This window comes from Dendrobates tinctorius, unplaced genomic scaffold (genome assembly GCF_039654945.1).
Source record: "Dendrobates tinctorius isolate UK_male_01 unplaced genomic scaffold, ASM3965494v1 ptg000370l, whole genome shotgun sequence".
NCBI lineage: Eukaryota > Metazoa > Chordata > Amphibia > Anura > Dendrobatidae > Dendrobates > Dendrobates tinctorius.
In genome coordinates this window covers 6,070,732-6,093,877 of record NW_027362036.1, presented here as the reverse complement: position 1 = coordinate 6,093,877, position 23,146 = coordinate 6,070,732, and the positions used below count along the sequence as shown (strand labels likewise).

Genomic DNA, 23,146 nt, shown 5'->3' with positions numbered 1-23,146 from the left:
TGGGGCGCATGAGACCATAGACAGGTCAATAGTCTGGCGTATCTGACTGGAAACAATTATTTGGCTTGATATTACTTTTTTAGCTTATACTTTATTTCACCCCACAGGAAACGACCTTTTTCTAGTTGCTGTTCATGAACTTGGTCATGCCTTGGGCTTAGAACACTCCAACGACCCCAGCGCCATAATGGCACCTTTCTACCAATATATGGAAACACATAATTTCAAGCTTCCCCAAGATGACTTACTGGGAATCCAAAAAATTTATGGTGAGTGTCTGTACTATGTAATTATATGAACTATCATATAATCATGTTTGAGAGGGGTGCAAAGTAAACCATTGATAGCAACTATTATTAGGTTTTTATAGTTTTTGTATTTCTATCAAGTTGATATTTGGGACATCTGTACTTTTGGATTTAAAGAGGTGGTCACTGGCCAGAAATGGGACATCATCAGTGACATCTGTTTCGGGGGGTGGGGGTGTAGCTGGCCTCTGTTCTCCTTGGTAGCCAGATTTTCTCTTTTTCAATGTGCACTGATAGTGCGCTCTGTTGCTAACTCTTCACTTCTTTTTCACAGCAAAGAAGCTCAATCACCATTCTAGGTATATAGAGCAGGGCGCGCACACGTATCATCAATTCGAATTTACACATGTCACATGCTCAGTAGACCTGAAACTAGCCCAGCCCCTAAAACGGACATCGCCGATGACGCTTTGTTTCGGGGTACGAACAACAGCTGCGGCGGCAGTGACTCCAGTCCAGGCCCCCTGATGATGTCAGTTTTCAGTATACCAGCATGCCCTGGGGATTCTCAAACAAAACAGGAGGGAATTTTTTAATTGAAAAATATTAAAGTGTTCAGATTATTAAATTAAATAGGTAGACATTTTGGATGAAATTTACCTTTGGTTTCGGAGCACCCCTTTAAATAATACTTGTATATAGACGTCTGTGGTTTAACAGCACTATAGGTCTCTCCCAGGTAGGTTTTTTTCTGTATTTGTTCTCAGTAGGCAATACCATGTCTCTAACTACAATTTTTGGGAGCCTGATAGACTAGTTCTTTAAGAGAATTACATATTTTACATTGGTGAAAGCCAGTAGGCTGGGACACCAATTCGGAGTTGTAATCCTTTAGCTTTGGTGACAGACATGTCATGAATGTTTGGTGGCACACTGGCTTGGTCTGAGAAACCACTGATATCATTGTCTTGTTTTTAGTTGGCATAAGTCAGAATGAGTCAAAGGAATCTTATTGCATGCTAAATTACTGAGAAGTAAAGATGTGTCCACCTACCTTTCTGCTAATTTCATTAGAGACTCCCAGCAAAATCAGATTGCGACATGCAAGCAAAACCCTTGGCAGGCTGCACTTCACATTACAATCACTGGGTAGACACATAGCATAACATCTACTGACAGAATATCACAAAATCATGTTTGTTTTTGAATTATAGCCATTTCTTGTTACTCATCTTAGTATATGTCAACCAAGAGTAAAGGTCCTTTTACATTTAGCGATACACCAGCGATCCCGACCACGATATGACCCGGTCAGGATCGCTGGTGCATCGGTAAATGATCGCTAGTGAGCTGCCACACAGGCAGACCTCACAGCGATGCAGCAGCGATACAGCGGAGGATACTTACCTTTCTGACGCGGCGATCCTGACGTCCTCCCGCCCGCCTCAACACGTCGCTCGTCGGCGCCACAGGAAGCCCAGCAGGAAGCGCCCGACGAGAAATGGAGCTGCGTGATCAGCGACGGACAGCGGGGGAGCCGGTCGGAGGCAAGTATCGCACATAGCGATATCACTAGCCATATCGTTATAATGTCACAAAATCGGTGACGTTATAGTGATATTGCTAGCGATATCGCTATGTGTAAAACCCCCTTAATGGTAAGGGTGGACAGAAAGTACATGTATGTTTTAAATAACACACACACAAAAATATATATATATGTATTTATTATGAGAATCCCCTTAAAGAGGTTTCCAAAAGAAGGATATACATTTCTCTGAAACAATGTTGCTGTGTCTGGTAGTCACTTGAATAAAATGAGACTGAGCCGCAGTACCAAATGTGGGCTATGGACAAGCATAGTTCTGTTTCTGCAAAAATAAACATTTTTTTCTAATGTTATAAAACCCTATTTGTTTTTTTTCTAAATATCATAAATGTACAGCACAGTATTAGAGTTGTACCCCTTTACATTGCATGACAGTATTAGAGTGAACTTTTTAAGCAAAGGAAGCATGTATTTCACAAGCATCGTAATAAGTGTCCCAGATGGTAATTTACTGTCACTATGTATACTGGCTAATGTATGCCACTGTATAGCAATGACGCAACATGTACGGAACAAACCAGCGAGGGCTGCTGATCGGTTGCCATTACTTACTTATTTCATCGTATCAGTAAATTACAACCAACTTATTTAAATCTTGAAAATTTAATTCATGTGGCCTAGTTGCAATCCTTTTTATGTTTCAAGTCAGATATTGCTTAAATATAAGATATTACTGACCAAATAATGAACCTCGCTAATGTTCCTCTTCTTAGTCATCAGAGTACATATATCACAGTATTGTCCGCTATTTTTGAGATGTGGTGCGGAGTCTTAGGCTATGTGCACACGTTGAGTATTTGATTGCAGAAATTTCTGCAACATTTCTGTATCTCTAGGATTTTGATGGCAGCAAAAACGCAACGGAAAAAAACATGCGTTTTTTATGCATTTTTGTACAGCAATGAATACTTTTTAGAGTTAAATAAAGATATTTGAAAAAAGGAAAAAAAAAAACTTTTGTGGTGTAATTTTTTTGTTCAACACCTTTTTTATGCTTATTTGCCCCGTGCCAGGCAAAAAATACCACCTTCATGTGCCCTGGAATGGCACTTCATATTTGAAGTGCCAGTTTTGGCACTTAGCCCAGGCGTCGGGTTAATGGGATTAGAGCTTGGTGTCAGCAGCTGTCCCTGACACCAAGCCCTAGGTATAGTAATGAAGAGGTATCAGCCAGACACCCACATTAGTAAACCTGTAAAGTAAAGAGTTAAATAAATTCACATACACACACACAGAGAATATAGAATCGTATGCTGCAATTGTCCTCGTATTTTGGAAGAGACTCGCCAATGCAAGTCAATGTGTGCAAGAAAAATTTTTTTACACACTCATATCCTTGAAAAGCCGACATTTCATCTGCTGTGTACCGTAAAATCACAGTGTGACCTGTCCAAATAGAATAGATGTATACACATAGAATTGATAGATATAAAGATGTCAGTGGCATGTATAATTAGTACAGTGCTTGTGCAGCTTACTGTACATGTATTTAATAAATGATTATTTTTCTGAAAAAGATAGCGTGGGTTCCCATGTAATTTTCATAACCAGCTGAGGGAAAGCCGACGACTGGTGGCTGATGTTTATAACCAGGGAAGGGGGTAATACCCATGGAGCTTCCCAGGCTATTAATATCAGCTCATAGCTGTATACTTAGCCTTTCCTGGCAATTAAAATGGGGGACCCCCAAAAAAGTGATGTAGGGCACCCCTATAATTAATAACCAGCAAAGGCTAGGCAGAAAGCTGCGGACTGATATTAATAGCTCTTTCCACTTGCCCTGGTGCGGTGGCAAGTCGAGTGACAGTTGGGGGGTTGATGTCACCTTTGCATTGTCAGGTGACATTAACTTTTTTACTTTGAGCACAAACGCCGGCTGATGACTACACCCATCAGCCACCGAATGCTCCCGCTGTAATCAGTGACAGCATTCGTTGGCTGATGGGAGTAGTAGTCTCTCATCAGCCGATGTCAGTTACCTGCGGTACGCTTTTTATCATGGGTCACAGTCACATCTGCTTGGTCACGCTGACATCTGATAGTGTGACCCCGCAGTGCTCCGTCTGACGGTAACGATCTTACCGGCAGTAATGCTACCTCCATTCAGAGACCGCCGGTGTTTCTCGTGCTGTCACACAGATGATTGCATGGGAAACATCCGATATGAAGTCTGTAAAAATGCAAGAAAAAAGTCTGCAAATCCGCAATCATTTTTATACCTTCGTGTTTGCTGCAGATTTGACTGACTCAATTGAAGTCAATGGGTGAAAAACGCAGCAAAAACGCACAAAGAATTGACATGCTGTGGATTAAAAAGCATCACAAATCCTCAAAGAACAATTACTGATCATGTGCATAACACTTCAGGATTCTCATTGACTTTGTTGGCATAAGGATTCCCTAGCGCTTTTGGGACAATGCCGTGCGGAAAAACCGCCGCAAAAATGCATCAAAAAAGCACCGTGTGCACACAGCCTAGGTCAACCAGTCAACTAGCATTTATCTGGTTTACACTCCCTTCAAGTTAATACATCCACATGATAGCCTGTGTACCTAATCTAAGTGCTAAGAATTAAGGAGAACCTATCAGCAGGATTTTGCTAAGTAAAGTACAGACATGGCCATATTGGCCCTGTAATGCTGATTAAAAGTATTGTACATGGGGTGAAGAAATCAGTTTTGTGGATTTTTTGTAATCATTGTTTAAAGTTTTCTTTTAATGATATATTCGTGCATCAGAGCGGGAATTTGGGCAGGGTCTTATTTTTTTGCTCTGGTCCTTTGTTTGCCTCCAGGTTTGAATGACAGATCTCTGATCCGTCAGTGACATGCCTCCTATTTTAAATATTGCGCTGGTGCCTACGTTAGATCTGCAACAAAATGGCACCATTGTCAGCGCAGGTGCAGTTGCATTCATTTCAGTCTCCAATAAAATGGCTCCATCGATGTTTGCGCTGTCACTTAAACAAATCTCGATGTGGATTCGACCATGCATGTCGGCGGTGCCTGGTGAAACCACTCATGCACAGACAGCAGTGCCATTTTATTGGATACCGATATGGATATGACCGATCACGGCACTCGTTGCGTTCGGCGCAGGTCGCCTCACCTTCAAAAAGACGCATGCGGAGACATCCGCATACATTGGCACGACCTGCGTACCCAATGCTAAAGATAGGGTACGCAGGTCGCATGCCGGCAGAGGCGGAGCTGACCGGAGGAGGCGTGAGTGGGCGGAGCTTCACGGAGGAAGTCTGCATCCCTCCGCAGCTCCTCCATACGCTAGTGTGAAACTAGCCTAAGTTGTTTATTGAGCACGTTGTGCGGTTGCATGGCGTGCCTCTGAATTTGGTGTCTGACAGAGGGGTGCAATTCGTGTCCATATTTTGGAGGGAGTTTTGCAAGAGATTGGTTATTAGCTGGACCTTCTCTGCCTACCATCCCGAGACCAATCAGTCACTGGAACAGACTTTGCAGTGTCTTGCCACGTACCAGCAGGATGATTGGTGTTCCTCATTGCCTGTGGCTGAGTTCACATTTAATAATCAGGCTAATCAGTCCACTGGCACCTCTCCATTTTTCTGTAACTATGGTTTTCACCCCATTTTGGTGAATTTTCCAGGCTGGATTCGGGGTGTTCAAGTGCTGATTCGGCGATTCAACGATTGGGGGAGGTTTGGAGGGAGGTCCAGAAGAACATTGGTGGGCTCAGGGGAAACAGAAACATTTTTCTGATAAGTGACGATCTGTAGTACCTAAGTTTCTGGTAGGAGATAAAGTGTGGTTGTCTACCAAGAACATACATCTGAAATTTCCTTCCGTTAAGCTAGGTCCCAAGTTTATCGGTCCTTACAAGATCATTGAAGTTGTCAACCCAGTTGCCTTTCGTTTACTCTTACCTCCATCGCTTCGTATCCCCAATGTGTTCCATAAGTCCCTTCTTAAATCATTTGTACCTTCCTCTGCTGGGTCTCCACCCTCTCCGCCTCCTGCTTCTGTGGATGGACAAACTGAATATGAAGTTGAACGTATTGTTGATTCTTGGTTGGTTCGCAGTTCGCTTCAGTACTTGGTACATTGGAGGGGTTACAGTCCTGAGGATCGATCCTGGGTCCCGGCGCGATCAGTCCATGCTGATCGGTTAGTTCGGGCTTTTCATGCACGTTAGCCTGGGAAACTTGGGGTTCTGGGGGCCCCCCTTGAGAGGAGGGTACCGTCATGATCCAGACCGGGTTTTGGGTCTTGTCTCTCCTTTCCTGGTCTGGTCATGTCAGGGGTTAACTTTCTCTGCCTCGTTCCGGTGTCGGGTCTGCTATATCTCTACGCCGCATCCTGCAGGCAGTGCCAGTTATATTTCCTGCCTACGGTGCGAGTAGCTGGCTCTGGTGAAACTCTGATTTGTCTTGCTGCATTTAGCTGACTTTGCCCATGTCTGTGCACTCCTACCCGTCCCGACTCTGTGTGTCCCTGTGTGTTTGGATTCCCCGGTACTCGACTCTACTTTGGCTATAACCTGATTCTGTCTCTTCCTTCTGGTACTTCTGCTACAGAACGCTACTGACCTTTTGGCGCACCTCTGACTCTGTATTTGGGATTCCCCTTGGTACTACGCTACTCTCCGTAATCGACCCGGCCTGTACTATTCTGCTTCCACCTGGCGATAGCCTCGCTGCAGTTCTGCTAGTCTGCTCTGAGCAGGATTTCAGCCCTCTCTCCACTCTGATGCCATCTATTGGAGTTTGCATTACTCTGCATTTACCTGCAGTGCTGCAACGTGACACTCACAAATGTGAGTACACCCCTCACATTTTTCTAAATATTGTATTATATCTTTTAATGGGACAACACTAAAGATGTGACACTTTGATATAATGTAATATAATGTAAAGTAGTCAGTGTACAGCTTGTATGCTTGTATAACAGTGGCAAAAAAGCGAGTACAAAATTGGAAATCCTATGTCCACTATGTGAATGTTGCTGTAGTGTGCATGTGTGACCACTGCTCCATTCATTCTCTATGGGAGTTGTGGTAACAGATAAGCACTACCACCTCACTATACCCAAAGAAGTGAATGAAGCTGTGGTCACACATGTCTAGTACCTCACCTTCTCCACTTTCCATCGATGGACAGGGGACCAATGTTCTCATGGTCAGCTGTGATCTAAGCCTGCTCCGAGCATCTGCATCTGACAAACTACTTAACTCCTTAAAAACTGCTGTCTGAGTGGAACGATCGCGTTTTGTGGACATTCTGGTGCCCTTCAACTTTTCTGCCAATGGGTTACCCGTCAGAGACCTGCTGATGACTTATGTGGTGCCATCTTAGTACTCCCATGAAGCCTAGCTAGAGGCTTTACCAAGTATTCCAGTGTTAGGAACAAGCAATCAAATTATCACAGGTTGAAGTCCATTATGGGGAAGAAAAAAATAAAGAAAAATATTTTATAAAATATATAGTTTGAATCGCTCCTCCTTTCTGAGTTCAAAAAATAAAATAAAGATATTTGTTATTTGTTGCTTCCCCCCCAAAAAAAATTAGTTAGCCCATATGGTACACTCCAAAAGTAAAAACCATCAAAACTCCAGAACTGCCACTTTCCAGTTGCCTGCGCATCTCTCAAATATTTTCAAGAAAAGCTGTAAAAAAAATTGAGTCTTGGGAGAAGGAGAGATAAAAACAGAAATGCAAAAAAGAACAGTCACCCAATCAAGAAGGGGTTAATTTGATATACAATCTGATATCCTGCATGGAGAGAGATGCTAGTGCACGTTACATTGGGGGTGGTCTAATTGAGCAAACATTTAGCCGATACGCTCTGAGAATGAAGTACTCGGCAATTGCTCTGTCAAGCGGGTGATAGTATCTCCGGTGGGTTGGAAGATCAAATTTGTGGGCACACATTATTACTACAATTTTGCATGAGTACAATTACGTAAATCAGAAATACCAATAAAAGGAAGTGAGTTCTTGCCACCCAGTCAAAGTTTTCACGGATTTCTGCTAAATCTGACGTGGCAGGGTCACTCTCTGTTCAGAGGATGTCCTTTATGTAATAAAGTAAAATGTCATCTTCATTAGAATGAATAGAAATCATACAAGGGACGTGAACATCTTGTCTCCAATTATAGTGGAGGATTCGTACAGTATTATTTTTTACCTTTTGTCTTGAGTTTATGATCAATGTAAAGAGAACCTCTGTACTTAGCTGCTTCTTTACTCTATGGAAGTACTGTACATTAGATTTTGAGGGATATTACACAGGATGTGTCATAATTGTCTGACAGATCCACATCCAACTTTGGTACAATACATTAGTGTGAAAGATGCGGTTCCATTACTGACCTGATTTTAAAGTTGCTATTCTGACTCTTCAAGGCAGTATGAGGCTCTAAATCCTTAGCCATCAATCCCTTAGGTAACTGTGTGATTGTTGTACTCACATGCGATGCGTCCTCAGATAGTTCCAACTCGGCCACACTGACTTGTAATAAGAGTCCAGGTGAAAGAGTTGATTTTCTCTGAAATCTTGTATTAAGTACAATCCAGTAGGTGGAAAGAGTAAACCCAAACAGAGAAGTACACATGTGCATCCAAAATGGCTACAGCAAACTGATAATGAGAAAGAAGGGAGGAGCAAGGGCTAACATCATTAACTACAGGAGAGAAGAAGGGACAAACTTCAAAGGGCAGGGCTTCTGCCTAGCAACAACAGAATGCAGTGCATAACAGAAAATACACAAGTTGTTCCCATTCATGGGACACAAGAGTTGCAATTGTTGAATCAGTCAAAAAACATCTGGAAAACAAAAACCCTGCCCCCAATGGCAAACATTTTTTTTTTTTTTAAATACAGGGAAATATAGTTTAAAATAGCAAATACATTTTAAAAAGTTCAAATTAAAAGAAGAATTAGTGCAAATGAGAAGCAAGGGAAAAACACCCAAAACTAGACAAAAATGCAATAATGAATTAGGCCCTGTATGTGTTCTATATAAATTATGCAAAACAATAAATTGATGCAGGTACAGCTAATAATGGTAACTATAGGTTGTTTCACGTGTATATGAATACCACAGTGCATGCAACAGCCCCCCAAAAATATTTAGATTTGAGTGTCCTCAGTGGTTGATACATTTTAATGGCTAAAAGCACAAGACATGCAACGTGGTGGCTCAGTGGTAAGCCCTATTGATTTGCAGCATTGGGGTCCAGGACAACATCTGCAAGGAGTCTGTATGTTTTCCCTGTGTTTGCGGTACCCCACTGTTGACTATATCCCATTTAGAGAACGTACCATGTATGACAGCTCTTTGTTTCCTGTCATTTAGCCAATTCCCGTACTCATCTGCATATAGTTTTCCCCAGTCCCTGCTTCTGTAGATTCAATTTAAGGCTGTTTTGTGGTACGGTATCAAATGCCTTTGAAAAGTCCAGATGAATCGCATCAGCCGCATTACAACATCCACATTTGCACGTAGCTCCTCATAGAAACCCAACATGTTAGTTAGACACAACCTTTCTTTCATGAATCCATGCTGGTTGTCATTTATTATTTTATTCTCTGCAATATATTTCTTCAGGTCATCTCTTATGATGCCCTCAAAAACTTTGCACACTACTGATGTCAGGCTTAGCAGACGGTAGATACCTGGATCCACCTTCTTAAATATCGGTACCCCATCAGCCATCCTCCAATCCTGTGGAACTGACCCTGTTACAAGAGATTCTAAGAATATAAGATACAGCAGTCTGTCAATTATTGAGCTCAATTTCCTCAGTATCCATGGATGAATGCCACCTGGAACCGGGGAATTATCAATGTTTAATTTACTCAGATGCAAGCGTGTTTTTTTTATTTTAAACTAGTTATCAGGTGGTGAATAGGGATGGGCGAACTTGAACTGTAAAGTTCGGGACTGTACCGAACACAGTGTTCGGTCACAAGGTTCCGAACACGGGTTTCCATGGGAAACCCGTGTTACAGTTCGGGTCCAGGGCCATTCTAATTATACTTATCTGTCCAGTGACGCGACCTCATGTCCAGCAACGAATCCTCCCGTCCCACTGTCTGCCAGCCGCATTTGCTTCCGAGGCTACTTATTAACTGCCAGCAGTATTCTCTGCACTCGGCAGTCTTCTTTTTTTTCTGGCAGTGTTCGTGCGGTGACGTATAGTTAGAATGGCCCATATCTGTAGAGATCAAGTTCGGGGTTCGCGTCATCTCTGGCCCCAAACTCGAACTTTACAAAAAGCTCGGATGAACCCGGCGATCCCGAACATCAGGAGGGGGTTTGCCCATCACTAGTGGTGAACTTTCATTTTTGCCCTGTTGAAAAATCACTGGAGCAAACAGATCATTGATCAAAGTGCCTGTTTAATATCTCAGCCTTTTCTTTGTCCTCCATAATTATCTTGTTATTGTTGTCTTTTAAGGGGACAATACCATCTGTTTTTTTCTTTTTGGCAATAATGTATTTATAAAAAGTTTTGGGATTTTGGCAATTTGTTTCTCTGTAGATAACTTTGCTAGCTTGATTTTATTTTTTACATTTCTTATTTAGATCTTTATACTCCTGAAATGCTATTTCTGCATTCTCAGCCTTCAGGATTTTGAATGCTCTTTGTTTTGTCTTATTAAACTTTGTACTGTCTTATTTATCCATAATTATTTCTTTTTATTCCTTGACATTTTATTACTGGAGGGTAAAAGTTTTCTACCGGATTCTAGTACTATTTCCTTAAATATGCCCTATTTATGTTCGGTATCCCCAGTTACCATGACATGGTCCCAGTCTACCCTATTAAGCTCTTCCCTTAATTTGTTGAAATCAGCTTTCCTAAAGTTCCAGGCGTTTGCATTTCCCCTTTTGAATCTGCAAGGAGTTTGTATGTTCTCCCTGTGTTTGCGTGGGTTTCCTCCGGGTACTCCGGTTTCCTCCCACATTCCAAATACATACTGATAGGGAATTTAGACTGTGAGCCCCATCGGGGACAGTGATGATAATGTGTGCAAACTGTAAAGCGCTGCGGAATATGTTAGTGCTATATAAAAATAAAGATTATCATTATTATTATTTTGAATGTTTTATTGAAAATTACATTGAAATTCACCATATTATGGTCACTGCATCCCAAATGCTCCCTGACCTGTAGATCTGAAATTTTATCTAATTTATTTGACAGAACCAGATCCAGCCGATTACCTTCCTTGGTTCATCTACCAGCTGAGAGAGGAAATTTTCCTAAATTGTGCATAAGAACTTGCAGCTTTTAGCACAATCAGAATATTCTATGTCACATTGAATGTCTAGATAAAGTTAAATTCCACATAATAAAGACCCTATTATTATTTGCTGCCTTTTTAATTTGTTGCAGCATTTCCTCTACCTGTTCAGCAATATTAGAAGGCTTTTAGCAAACTTTAATTAGCAGCTTTCCATTATTGCCATCCCCATGTACATTTACCCATACTGACTCTACATTGTCGCAGCTCCCCCCAAAGTCGTCATTGAGCACAGATTTTAAGTAGTGTGATGCTCATTTTCCACATTGAAAATGTCCACTGTTTGCGGAAGAGGTTTATAAAATTGCAGTTGCTTTCATTCATTGTGGCAAATTCACCATTAAGATATGTGAAAGGGATTTTACTTTGCCACTTATTTGCTTATTATGTTTTTATCTTGGGTTTTTGCGTATTCAATAGCAGCATTGTAGATGAGATTTTCTGACATTTCATCAGGTTGCGAAACTCAAAGAGTGAATTATTTAAATGCAAAGGATAGATAGACAGCATTTCTGTCACAAAACTAGCTGTGTTTTTGCACTGGAAATACCATATTCTAATTGTGCAGGCATAGGTGAGTGCGGGAAATAACACATTTATGTAGTAGACTCACCAAAACCCTGACTAGTGCACTAGCAGGATGCAGCAGACCTCCATTGATAAAGGCTGGGGCAGCACAGGTGCAAACCACTGATGAAAACAGCCAGTCACCCAACAAAGGAGGGTCTGGCTGCCTAGTGGGAAAAATGCACAAAGATAAGGCTTGCATAGGACATCAGTCACACAGATACGTGTGGTGCAAAGTGCACTTTTTATCATTTTTGCATTATGCAGCTAGGCTTCTTTATGTTGGCTTGGTTTTCTGTATGTTGCATGTATATAGTGCTCTGCAGCCCGCCTGCTAATACTATGGGCCTGATCAATAGACTGTTCAGACACTTTGCACCACACATATCTGTGTGACTGATGTCCTATGCAAGCCTTATCTTTGTGCATTTTTCCCACTAGGCAGCCAGACCCTCTTTTGTTGGGTGACTGGCTGTTCTCATCAGTGGTTTGCACCTGTGCTGCCCCAGCCTTTATCAATGGAGGTCTGCTGCATCCTGCTAGTGCACTAGTCAGGGTTTTGGTGAGTTAACCTTTCATAAGTGTTTTTTTTTGTAATTTTTCCTGAGTGCGGGAAATAACCTAGGCTCCATTTTTCCTCAGTTGACACCTGCTGAAGAAGCTGTTATGGTGGCCATATTGTTATTATTATTTATTAGTATACACACATTTCCCCCAAACAGATATAATTGATTAGAATATTTAACACCAAGAAAACTGGGTTTTTATTGCTAAATTATAAAACATATCTGAGTAGGTAAATACTGTAGCGTTTTATCCTCTACCAATGTATTGTTTCCTTGTATGATTAATATAAATTACATTGGCGTCTATCATCCGTGATATCTGACCACATTCTATTCAACAATTTGCTTTTTATCTTAAACTGGAATTGACTTTAATTTTGAAGCTTCACTGAATTCCAAGCATTGTATAAATGCATTTGCTGTGGATGACATTTTATAAAAGGCTTCACGTTATTGTAGATGCCAGAATGCTTGTTAATTGTGAGATCCCTCACACTTCAGTGACTTCCGTCAGCAGCCGGAATATAAACACCGGGCTTTAGATGTGTCTGGAGTAGAGCTGAACATCTTTCTAAACATGAGCTAATCCATTGGTAACATGAACTGTGTATATATCTCTCTGGCATGTAAAACACCTTTAACCCCTTATCGACCGCCGATACGCCTTTTATCGGCGGTAGTTAAGGGTACTAAAACCACAGCGCCGTTAATTCACGGCGCTGTGATTTAAGTGAATAGCGCCCCCCAGTGTCAGATTTTCTCCGGGGTCTCGGCTGCCAGGGGTAGCCGAGACCCCAGAGAACATGAATCAGTCGGTTTTTACCGACCCCGCTTTTGCGATTGCCGTTATTAACCCTATAACAGCGACCGCAAAAAAAAAGAAGCCGCGATTATGCATTAAATTTCTCTTTCCTCTGATGTGATCGCACATCAGAGGAGAGAGAAATAGGGTCCCCGATCCCCCCCCGGTACCTCTCCGTGGTCCTCCGTCCCCTCCCGGTGGTCCCACGTCCCGTCGGCGTCCTCCGATGGGCGCCACCATCTTGAAAATGGCGGGCGCATGCGCAGTGCGCCCGCCGGGAATCTGCCGGCTCCGGCTGGCAGATACCATTCATTATTTTGATCACTATGATAAACGATCATAGTGATCAAAATAAAAAAAATAGTACATAACCCCCCTGTTTATCACCCCCTTATATAGGCAAACATAATGAAATAAAATTTCAGTTTTCCATTAGGGTTAGGGTTAGGGTTGGGCTAGGGTTGGGCTAGGGTTAGGGCTAGGGCTACGGTTAGGGTAGGGTTAGGGTTGGGCTAGAGTTAGGGTTGGGCTAGGGTTAGGGCTAGGGCTAGGGTTAGGGCTCAGGTTAGAATTAGGGTTAGGGCGAACTAGGATTAGGGTTAGAATTAGGATTAGGGTTGGGGTTAGGGTTTGGATTAGGGTTAGGGGTGTGTTGGGGTTAGGGTTGGAGCAAGAATTGAAGGATTTCCACTATTTACCAACTTTGGGGGTCTAAAAATTGGGGTCTAAAAAATCACTTTTGTGGAAATAAAGAAGACTTTTTCTTTTCACGGCTCTGCGTTTATAAACTTCTGTGAAGCACTTGGGGGTTCAAAGTGCTCACCACACATCTAGATAAGTTTCTTAGGGGGTCCAGTTTCCAAAATGGGGTCACTTGTGGGGGGTTTCCACTATTTAGGCCCATCAGGGGCTCTGCAAACGCAATATGATGCCCGCAGACCATTCCATCAAAGTCTGCATTCCAAAATGGCACTCCTTCCCTTCCGAGCTCTCCCATGCGCCCAAACAGTGCTTCCCCCCCAGATATGGGGTATCGGCGTACTCAGGAAAAATCCGCACAACAACTGTGGTATGATTTCTCCTGTTACCCTTGTAAAAATAAAAATTTGGGGGCGAAAAGATCATTTTTGTGGAAAAAAATGGATTTTTTATTTTCAAGGCTCTACGTTTTAAACTTCTGTGAAGCACTTGAAGGTTCAAAGTGCTCACCACACATCTAGATAAGTTCCTTAATGGGTCTAGTTTTGAAAATGGGGTCACTTGTTGGGGGTTTCCACTGTTTAGGCAAATTAAGGGCTCTCCGAACGCAACATGGCATCCGATCTCAATTCCAGCCAATTCTGCGTTGAAAAAGTCAAAAGGCGCTCCATCCCTTGCGAGCTCTGCCGTGTGCTGAAAAAGTGGTTTACCCCCTATTTTTGGGGTATCGGCGTATTCAGGAGAAATTGTACAACAAATTTTGTGGTTGATTTTATCTTTTAACACTTGTGAAAATAAAAAAAATTCGTTCTGAAGTAAATTTTTTGCAAAAAAAAGTTAAATGCTATTTTTTCCATCCACATTGCTTTAGTTCCTGTGAAGCACTTAAAGGGTTAATAAACTTCTTGAATGTGGTTTTGAGCACCTTGAGGGGTCTAGTTTTTAGAATGGTGCCACTTTTGGGTAGTTTCTGTCATGTACACCCCTCAAAATGACTTTAAATATGATGTGGTCCCTAAAAAAGAATGGTTTTGTAAATTTTGTTGTAAAAATGAGAAATCGCTGGTCAACTTTTAACCCTTATAACTTCCTAACAAAAAAAAATTTTGCTTCCAAAATTGTGCTGATGTAAAGTAGACATGTGGGAAATGTTATATATTAAGAAATTTGTGTGACACATATCTCTGATTTAAGGGCATAAAAATTTAAAGTTTTAAAATTGCAAAATTTTTGCCATATTTCCGTTTTTTTCATAAATAAACACAAGTCTTATCGAAGAAATTTTACCACTAACATGAAGTACAATATGTCACGAAAAAGCAATCTCAGAATCAGCGGGATCCATTAAAGTGCTCCAGAGTTATAACCTCATAAAGGGACAGTGGTCAGAATTGTAAAAATTGGCCTGGTCATTAAGCTGCATACTGGCTCTGTCGCTAAGGGGTTAATATCACCATTAATCTGTACAATTCAATAATTTTTAGGTGGGAAAAGAAAAAAAAAGAATTATTATTTATTTATATAGCACCATTGATTCCATGGTGCTGTACATGAGAAGGGGTAACATACAAATTACAGATATCACTTACAGTAAACAAACTAACAATCACAGGCTGATACAGAGCAGAGAGGACCCTGCCCTTTCGGGCCTACATTCTGCAGGATGGTGGGGAAGGAGACAGTAGGTTGGGGGGTTGCAGCAGCTCCAGTGAAGGTGAGGCAGTAGCTCCAGTAGTGGTGAGGAGGCAGCGGGGATCATTGCAGGCTGTAAGCTTTCCTGAAGAGATGGGTTTTCAGGTTCCGTCTGAAGGATCCGAATGTGGTTGATAGTCGGACGTGTTGGGGCAAAGAATTCCAGAGGATGGTGGCTATTCGGGAGAAGTCTTGGAGGCGGTTGGGTGAGGAGCGAATAAGTATGGAGGAGAGAAGGAGGTCTTGAGAGGACCAGAGATTACATGAGGGATGATATCTGGAGATTAGTTCAGATATATATGGAGGAGACAGGTTATAGATGGCCTTGTATGTCAGTATTAGTAATTTGGATTGGATACGCTGAGGGAATGGGAGCCAGTGAAGAGATTTGCAGAGGGGAGAAGCGGAGGAGTAGTGAGGAGAGTGATGAATTAGTCGGGCGGCAGAGTTAGGGATGGACTGGAGAGGTGCGAAGGTGTTAGCAGGGAGGCCACAGAAAAGGATGTTGCAATAATCGAGGCGGGACATGATGAGGGCATGTACAAGCATTTTAGTAGAATGAGGGTTGAGGAAGGTACGGATTCTGAATTAAAATTCAGAATGAAAATAATGCAGCTGAATTAATATTCATACCCTTAAACTACTTTGTTTAAGTATCCTCTGAATCTATGACACCATTTTTTGTTGTTGCTTCACATTGAAAGCGGTCTATAGGAGAGCTAAAGGAGAGGCAGAAACAAGAAAAAGGGTAAAAAAACCTCAGCTTTAATCCTTCCTCCAATACCCACAACGCGTTTCTACGGTCACAGCCGTCTCCCTCAGGTGGAATGAAGGAAGCATCAATTATTACAGCCTTTATAGGTAGCCCTAATTGGAACAACCCACAATCCTATGCGACCTCCCCTTGATGTTGCCCGTTAACCCTTACATCCCCAATAAAAACATTGTGAAAAAACATTCGTTAAACAATCATTATACATTTTCCATGTTACGACATTCAACCTCATCAATATTCCATAAAAAACTGATAATAAACCCCGTCCAAGTAATAAAAAAACCCCAACAAAAGGAAAAAACTTTTCCAAAAAATTTTAAAATTTTTAAAAGAAAAACATTTTTTTTTCTTCTCCCAAAAAAAAAAATATTTTTTTTTTAAAAAAACTACATGATGCACATAAAAAAGAGAAATCAATCATAATCACTTAAACTATTAACACTACCTGGAAACTTTCTCTATAGTGATATTCAGTCCCTCTGGATATAATGTACCCAACTTAAACATCCAGTAGCTTTCTCTTCTAATAAGGTTACTCAGCCTCCCTTCACCAAGCTCCTTGATATGGTCGCGAGGACACACTCTCCAATTACCATTCACGTTCACACCGTGGTTGGGTAAGGGTGGCACAACCCTGTAAGGTGAGCACCCTGTCAATTCAGTTAGGGAATTAATTTAAACACAGGTACACTCATTGCACCTCTCTTTGCATTTTATTTTTCATATGACAACATTCAGACTTTTTGGGAAGGCATCCATCAGCATGGCACATTTAGGATTGGCAATGTTTGCCCACTCTTCCTGGCAGTAGTGCTGCAAAAAAACTGTTGTGTTCAGAAATTGCCAATCACATGTAAACTCATGTTAAATAGTAGTCAGTTCACAGCTTCCATCATTTAAGGTGATTCTGATTAACTCCATATAAAGTTTAGCTGTTCTAGTATGATTTTTGTGATATTTTCAACAAAAGCCATGGTCCGTAAACACATCATAGAGAAATCATTGTTGAACGTTATCAGTCAGTACAAAAAAATTCTAAACGCACTGTATATGCCGTGGAACACAGTGACGATAGTCATCAAGAAGTGGCTTAAATTTGGCAGAACAGGGACATTACCTACTACTGGATAGCCTACAATAATTGAAGAAAAGACAAGAAAAAATTTGGTCAAGGAGGCTCCCAAGAGGCCTACAGCAACAATAAAATACAACTCCATTGTTTTTTTTGTTATTTCAGCCCTGAAGTGTTGCCACTGATGTAAATTCCATGCCTCTAATATTTTATTTAACAGCCGCCATTTTCATCAAAAAGAAAAAAAAGAGGGAAAAAAAATTAAAAAAAAATTTTTTTTTAGGAAAAATTTTTTAAATTTTTTTTTTAAAGTTTTTTAAAATTTTTTGGAAAAGTTTTTTCCTTTTGTTTGGGGTTTTTTATTACTTGGACAGGGTTTATCAGATTTTTATGGAATATTGATGAGGTTGAATGTCGCAACATGCAAAATGTATAATGATTGTTTAACGAATGTTTTTCACTGTTTTTATTGGGGATGTAAGGGTTAACGCGCAACATCAAGGGGAGGTCGCATAGGATTGTGGGTTGTTTCAACTAGGGCTACCTATAAAGGCTGTAATAATTGATGCTTCCTTCATTCCACCTGAGGAAGACGGCTGTGACCGTAGAAACGCGTTGTGGGTATTGGAGGAATAATTAAAGCTGAGTTTTTTACCCTTTTTCTGGTTTCTGCCTTTCCTTTAGCGCTCCTATAAACCGCTTTTTTTGTTGTTGCTTCACATTAAGGCTATGTGCACACATTGAGTATTTGCTTGCAGAAATTTCTGCAAGGTTTCTGCATCTCTTGGCAGCCATTTTGCCACGATTTTTGGTGCGTTTTTGCCGTGGTTTTGTATTTGTTTTTTGCATGCGTTTTTGTACAGCAATGACGTCTTTTTTGAGCTAAATATATTGAAAAAAAAGTTTTGTGATATAATTTCTTGGTTCAACACCACCTTTGTCATTCTGATGCAGTAGCATCAGAGTAATGGGATTTGGGCTGCGTATCAACAGCTGTCATTGACATCAAGCTATAGGCTTAGGAATGAAGAGGTGTCAACCCAACACCCTCATTACTAACCTGGTAAGTTAACACAAACACACAGTCACCAGCCTATGTAGGAGCGTTAACAGAAGGAACCTACATAGGCTGTAACCATACAGCAACTCTTAATTTAAAGAAAAATAATGAAAAAAAAAGTTTGTGTGGGCTCCAGTGTAATTTTCTTAACCAGCAGAGGGAAAGCCGATTGCTGAGGGCTTATGTTAATATTCTGGGAACGAGCCAATAGCCATAAAGGTTCACAGGCTATTAATATCAGCTCACAGCTGTTTGCTTACCTTTTCCTGGCTAGATTACAGGGGGACCCCAGAAAAAAATTGACATAGGGTCCTCCTATAAAGTGTAACCAGCAAAGGCTAGGCAGACAGCTGCGGGCTGATATTAATAGCCTAGGAAGGGGCCATTGATATTGCCCCCCAGGCTAAAAACATCAGCTTTCAGCCGCCCCAGAAAAGGTGCATCTAAAGGTGCATCTGGCATTTAGCCTCGCTCTTCCCACTTTCCCTGTAGCGGTTGCAAGTGGGGTGATAGTTGGGAGGGTTGACAGGGTTGTATTGTCAGGTGACAAAAGCCCACAGGTTAATAATGGAGAGGCGTATATAAAACGCCCCCATTACTAACCACATAGTGAAATTATAAAAACAAACACCCAGAATAAAGTCCTTTATTTAAAATAATGACAGACTCCTTTATTGAATCTTAATTAATAATCTTAATAATAATCTTTATTTTTATATAGAGCTAACATATTCCGCAGCCCTTTACAGTTTGCACATATTATCATCACTGTCCCCGATGGGCTCACAATCTAAATTCCCCATCAGTATGTCTTTAGAATGTGGGAGGAAACTGGAGTACCCAGAGGAAACCCACGCAAACACGGGGAAAACATACAAACTCCTTGCAGATGTTGTCCTTGGTGGGATTCGAACCCAGGACTCCAGCGCTGCAATGCTATTCATTGAGCCACCGTGCTGCCCTTAATTAAACCATACTCACCGAACACCTAATCCACTGACGCCAGCGTCTCCTGCAACAAAAATAAAATAATAAACCACTGTATTCCTCACCTGTCCACAGAGAAGATAATCCAGAATGTGCCACGACGATTCTGTTGACTTTGAGAGCAGTTACTTACGTGACTGCTCTCAAAAACAGACCGCGATACACTGCAGAAGAGAACCTCTCAATTCTGGAGTAAAATCAGTATTCAGTGAAGACAGACTGTTACATTACCAAGATAGGAGATGGCAGCTGTTACTCATAGCACTCCTTGTAGAGGGGAGGAGCTAGAGGCAGAGCTCCTCCTTCACCCCTCCCATCTATATAAAGACTCATTAGTAGCAACTGCCATCTCCTGTCTAGTGAAGGCCAGTCCGGCTGTTTTTGGTGATGTGGATTACTTGGTACCACTCACGAAAAAGAGTCGGCTCTTTTGGATCCTAAATGGATTTCTATTAAATATGTATTCATCATAGGTGTGCACACATTTAAGATGAAATTAAAATTGGTTAGGATGGGTAGGATATCAGCAGATGACCACCATCATTTTACTCCCAGTGAGAGCCATTCAGGGAATTTTGGGGTTCCAGCTCCAGTCGTTCCCAGCAGGGAGCTGCCTCTGTCTTGGATCAGTCATGATCACTACTCCTCCTATCTCAGGAATATAAAAATCTGTCTTCGCTGAATTCAGATTTTAACCCAAAATTGAGCATTTTGAAAATGGCTGATCATTCCTGGCAGAGAAAGAAGCAGATTTCCATAATACATATTACAATGTTTATTTTCACTGTTGATTCATAAAATAAAAATGAAAATGATGGTTACTCTTTAATGCCACTATGACCCCATAATTATTTAGAAAAAATGGTGGTGCAGAGTAGATCACAGTCTCCCCAGAAAGATAGATTACTGCACTTTCTGGAATGATGCCTCTAGGAATAGGTTACTCTCATTTTAACACAAAATATGAATAAAACATTTGGCTTCCCTCTAGCCGTAGTACTAAGACGTGTCTCTTATGTGAAAGCAGGGTGATGTAATGATACCATATTTTTAGGAAATGACAGAATGCCTCATATGTTGATCGAACCTTTTACCAGATCGTATAAATTATACCTATTAATGTAGTGACATGTTCCTCTGCTTCTATGAAATTCTCGCATGAAGTGTCCTCAGCGCCGCCATAGTGGAACGTTTGCTGTTTATTTTTATCCAGTTAAGTGCGACCCCTAGTGGCAAGTAATGGGAGAACAATAACAATTAGGATCTTTTCACCAAGTGATCACTGCTGTAACAGTATAATATATACCATTTAGTATCACTGAATAATGGACAGATACATACGTATGTACATAAACTGGAAATGGTGGATTCAAGGAACAGAGAGCGTTGGCTAATGAAGCCAGATACATTATAGGTACATGATGAGAGCACACATAGTATAGGTGCAGTAAATCATTACTGAAACACTGCGTTTTGTATGTACCATTACTCACAAGGATAGATGGGAATGTGACAGATCCTTTATGATCCATTATAATCCATTTGGTGACTGCTTAAAGGGGTTTTCCAGGTAAACAAAAGCATGTCCTGGCACAGATTGCTTTAATTATAAACTGGGCTTTATTCACCATCCCCAGGTCCGGCAATGAATCCTCTCCACTGCTCCCGGTGTCACATATTATTTGCAGATCTAATGTCACATTGACAGCACTGCAGCTAATAACCGAGCTTAATGACTCTGCCCGAGTTGACGGCACAATCTACTGAGGCCACAGATTGTCTGCAGTTCTGTTGACGTGACGTCAGCTTTGCTGATAGGAACAGACATCGGTAGTTGTGGAGACTCGGTGCTGGACCTGGGGAGGGGGAGTAAGGAAGAGTTATTTTTTTTAAACAAACTGTTCTTAGGGATATTTCTTTTCTGAAAGCATGATAAATAATCTGTTTTCGTCCATCTTTATTTCCATCATTGATTATAATAATGGGTCCCTCGGGTGTAAGAGAGTGTCACGATTTGGTGTGAACCCTCTTTTACATAATTTATGAGAACTGCATAAATAGCAATTCTTCAATTTAGGTTTTTATGTCAAATCCTCCCTTTAATCTTAGGACAATTCCTTTAATTTATGGAATTTTAAACTTCCAATCTTCATCCTGAAATAGCAGTCGGAAGACTATTGAACTGCACTCTGTTCACATCTGATGGACTGCTCTGTAGGATACTTTATAAACATATAATGACATGCCCATGATAAAAAAATCTGTGTACCGCACAGTATATGTTTTTTGTTGGGTTGCCTCACAGTCAATTACGTTTAAAGTAAACTAGTCCCAGCCACACCAGGTAAAAGTTGTACTGTAGTTATTTTGTATCTGTTACTTTTCTTCACGTTGCTCAGGTACTTATGTAATGTCCTGATAACAAATATAGGCAGATGCTTTAGTGGCCCACGCAGCCCTCTGCTTCTTATGTAAACCAACGTGACTGCCAACACAACCAACCCAACCAGTCCGTCTGACTCATGAAGACGACACAGATTGTCCTAGCTAGATCATGTTTATGTAACAAGCAGATCTAAAAGATGCGTCAGTTCACGTTCAGAGACCAGAAACATGTAGAAATCCTGGTGTTATTAATATTCTCAGCTATCCATCATTAAAGTGGATCTGACTCGAGATTTTATAATACAAACTACATACATTATTATCTTCTTATGCTGTATTTACTTTGAAAATCCATGACTGTATAGTACAGTTACACATCTGTCTTGGATGCGTGCTTTCCTTCCCTCACCCCAGTTTGCTAGGCTTTCTTGTGCTCCATGTAAGGCTTTGCAGGTAACTCAGCGAGCTCCTATGTGTTGAACTTCAAAGGCCTATAAAAGACCTCCCAAAACTTGTAGGGAGGTCTTGGAATTAAGACTTTCTAGTATGACTTTTAGTTTGTGCACAATTACTGTCAGTGGCCTCCAGGACTTCACTTGTCTGTCTGCAGCTTTCATTATCCTTTCTACATGCCTGCCTGCGGCCCCAGGACATCTCCTGTCCGCTTGCGGCTTCCCGACTTTATTAAGACTTTTAGTTTTCCTTTCCTATGTAGACGTCTGCTGCTTCTAGTACGTCTCCTATCTGTTTGCAGTTTTCATGACTTTATTAAGGCTTTCAGTTTGCCTTTGCTATGTGTCAGCTTGCAGCTTCCAGGACACACCCGCCTGCTGCACCGAAGCTCAAGTGCCTACCCAGGTCTTGGGCTTAGAGGATTCACCTCACCCAGTGAGCCTGCTTTATGTAACAGAATCCCAAGACCATGGTTTCCAAAGGTGCAACATCAACAACACTACTGCCGTGGGTTACAGACTTTTTTTGGGGAGAGGCCCTTTGAGTGGTCGTACTGTTATGCATGTGTTCCATATCCATGCTTTGCTTCCCTAACTCCAGTCCACTAGACTTTCTTGTGCTCCATGTCGGGCTTTTCAGGTAGCCTAGTGTTCTCCCATGTGTTGAACTTCCAAGGCCTATATAAAGGCCTCCCAAGCCACACACCTGGGTCTTGGAATTAAGACTTTCTTAGTATGACTTTTTGTTTGTCTGTGCACAAGTCTTGTCAGTAGTCAGGACTTCACCTGCCAGTCTGCGGCTTCTAATAACCCTCTTATCTGTCTGTCTGTGTCTGCCGGGTTGTCTCCTGTCCTGTTGCGGCTTCCAGGACCTTATTAAGATTTTTGTTTGCCTTTGCTATTTGTCCACCTGTGACTTCCAGGATTTATCCTGTCTGATTCGGGGT

The 23,146-nt window shown here is 41.4% G+C and overlaps 1 protein-coding gene across 3 annotated transcripts in view; it reads left to right on the top strand.

Annotated features, from left to right (window-relative positions):
- MMP24 (matrix metallopeptidase 24) overlaps nt 1-23,146 on the top strand; it is a 222,999-nt gene that overhangs the window by 174,617 nt on the left and 25,236 nt on the right. For all 3 annotated transcript variants that reach the window (XM_073562913.1, XM_073562914.1, XM_073562915.1), the window contains one exon: nt 108-269. In XM_073562913.1, the coding sequence (XP_073419014.1) occupies nt 108-269 (162 nt within the window). The remainder of the gene's footprint in view (nt 1-107; nt 270-23,146) is intronic.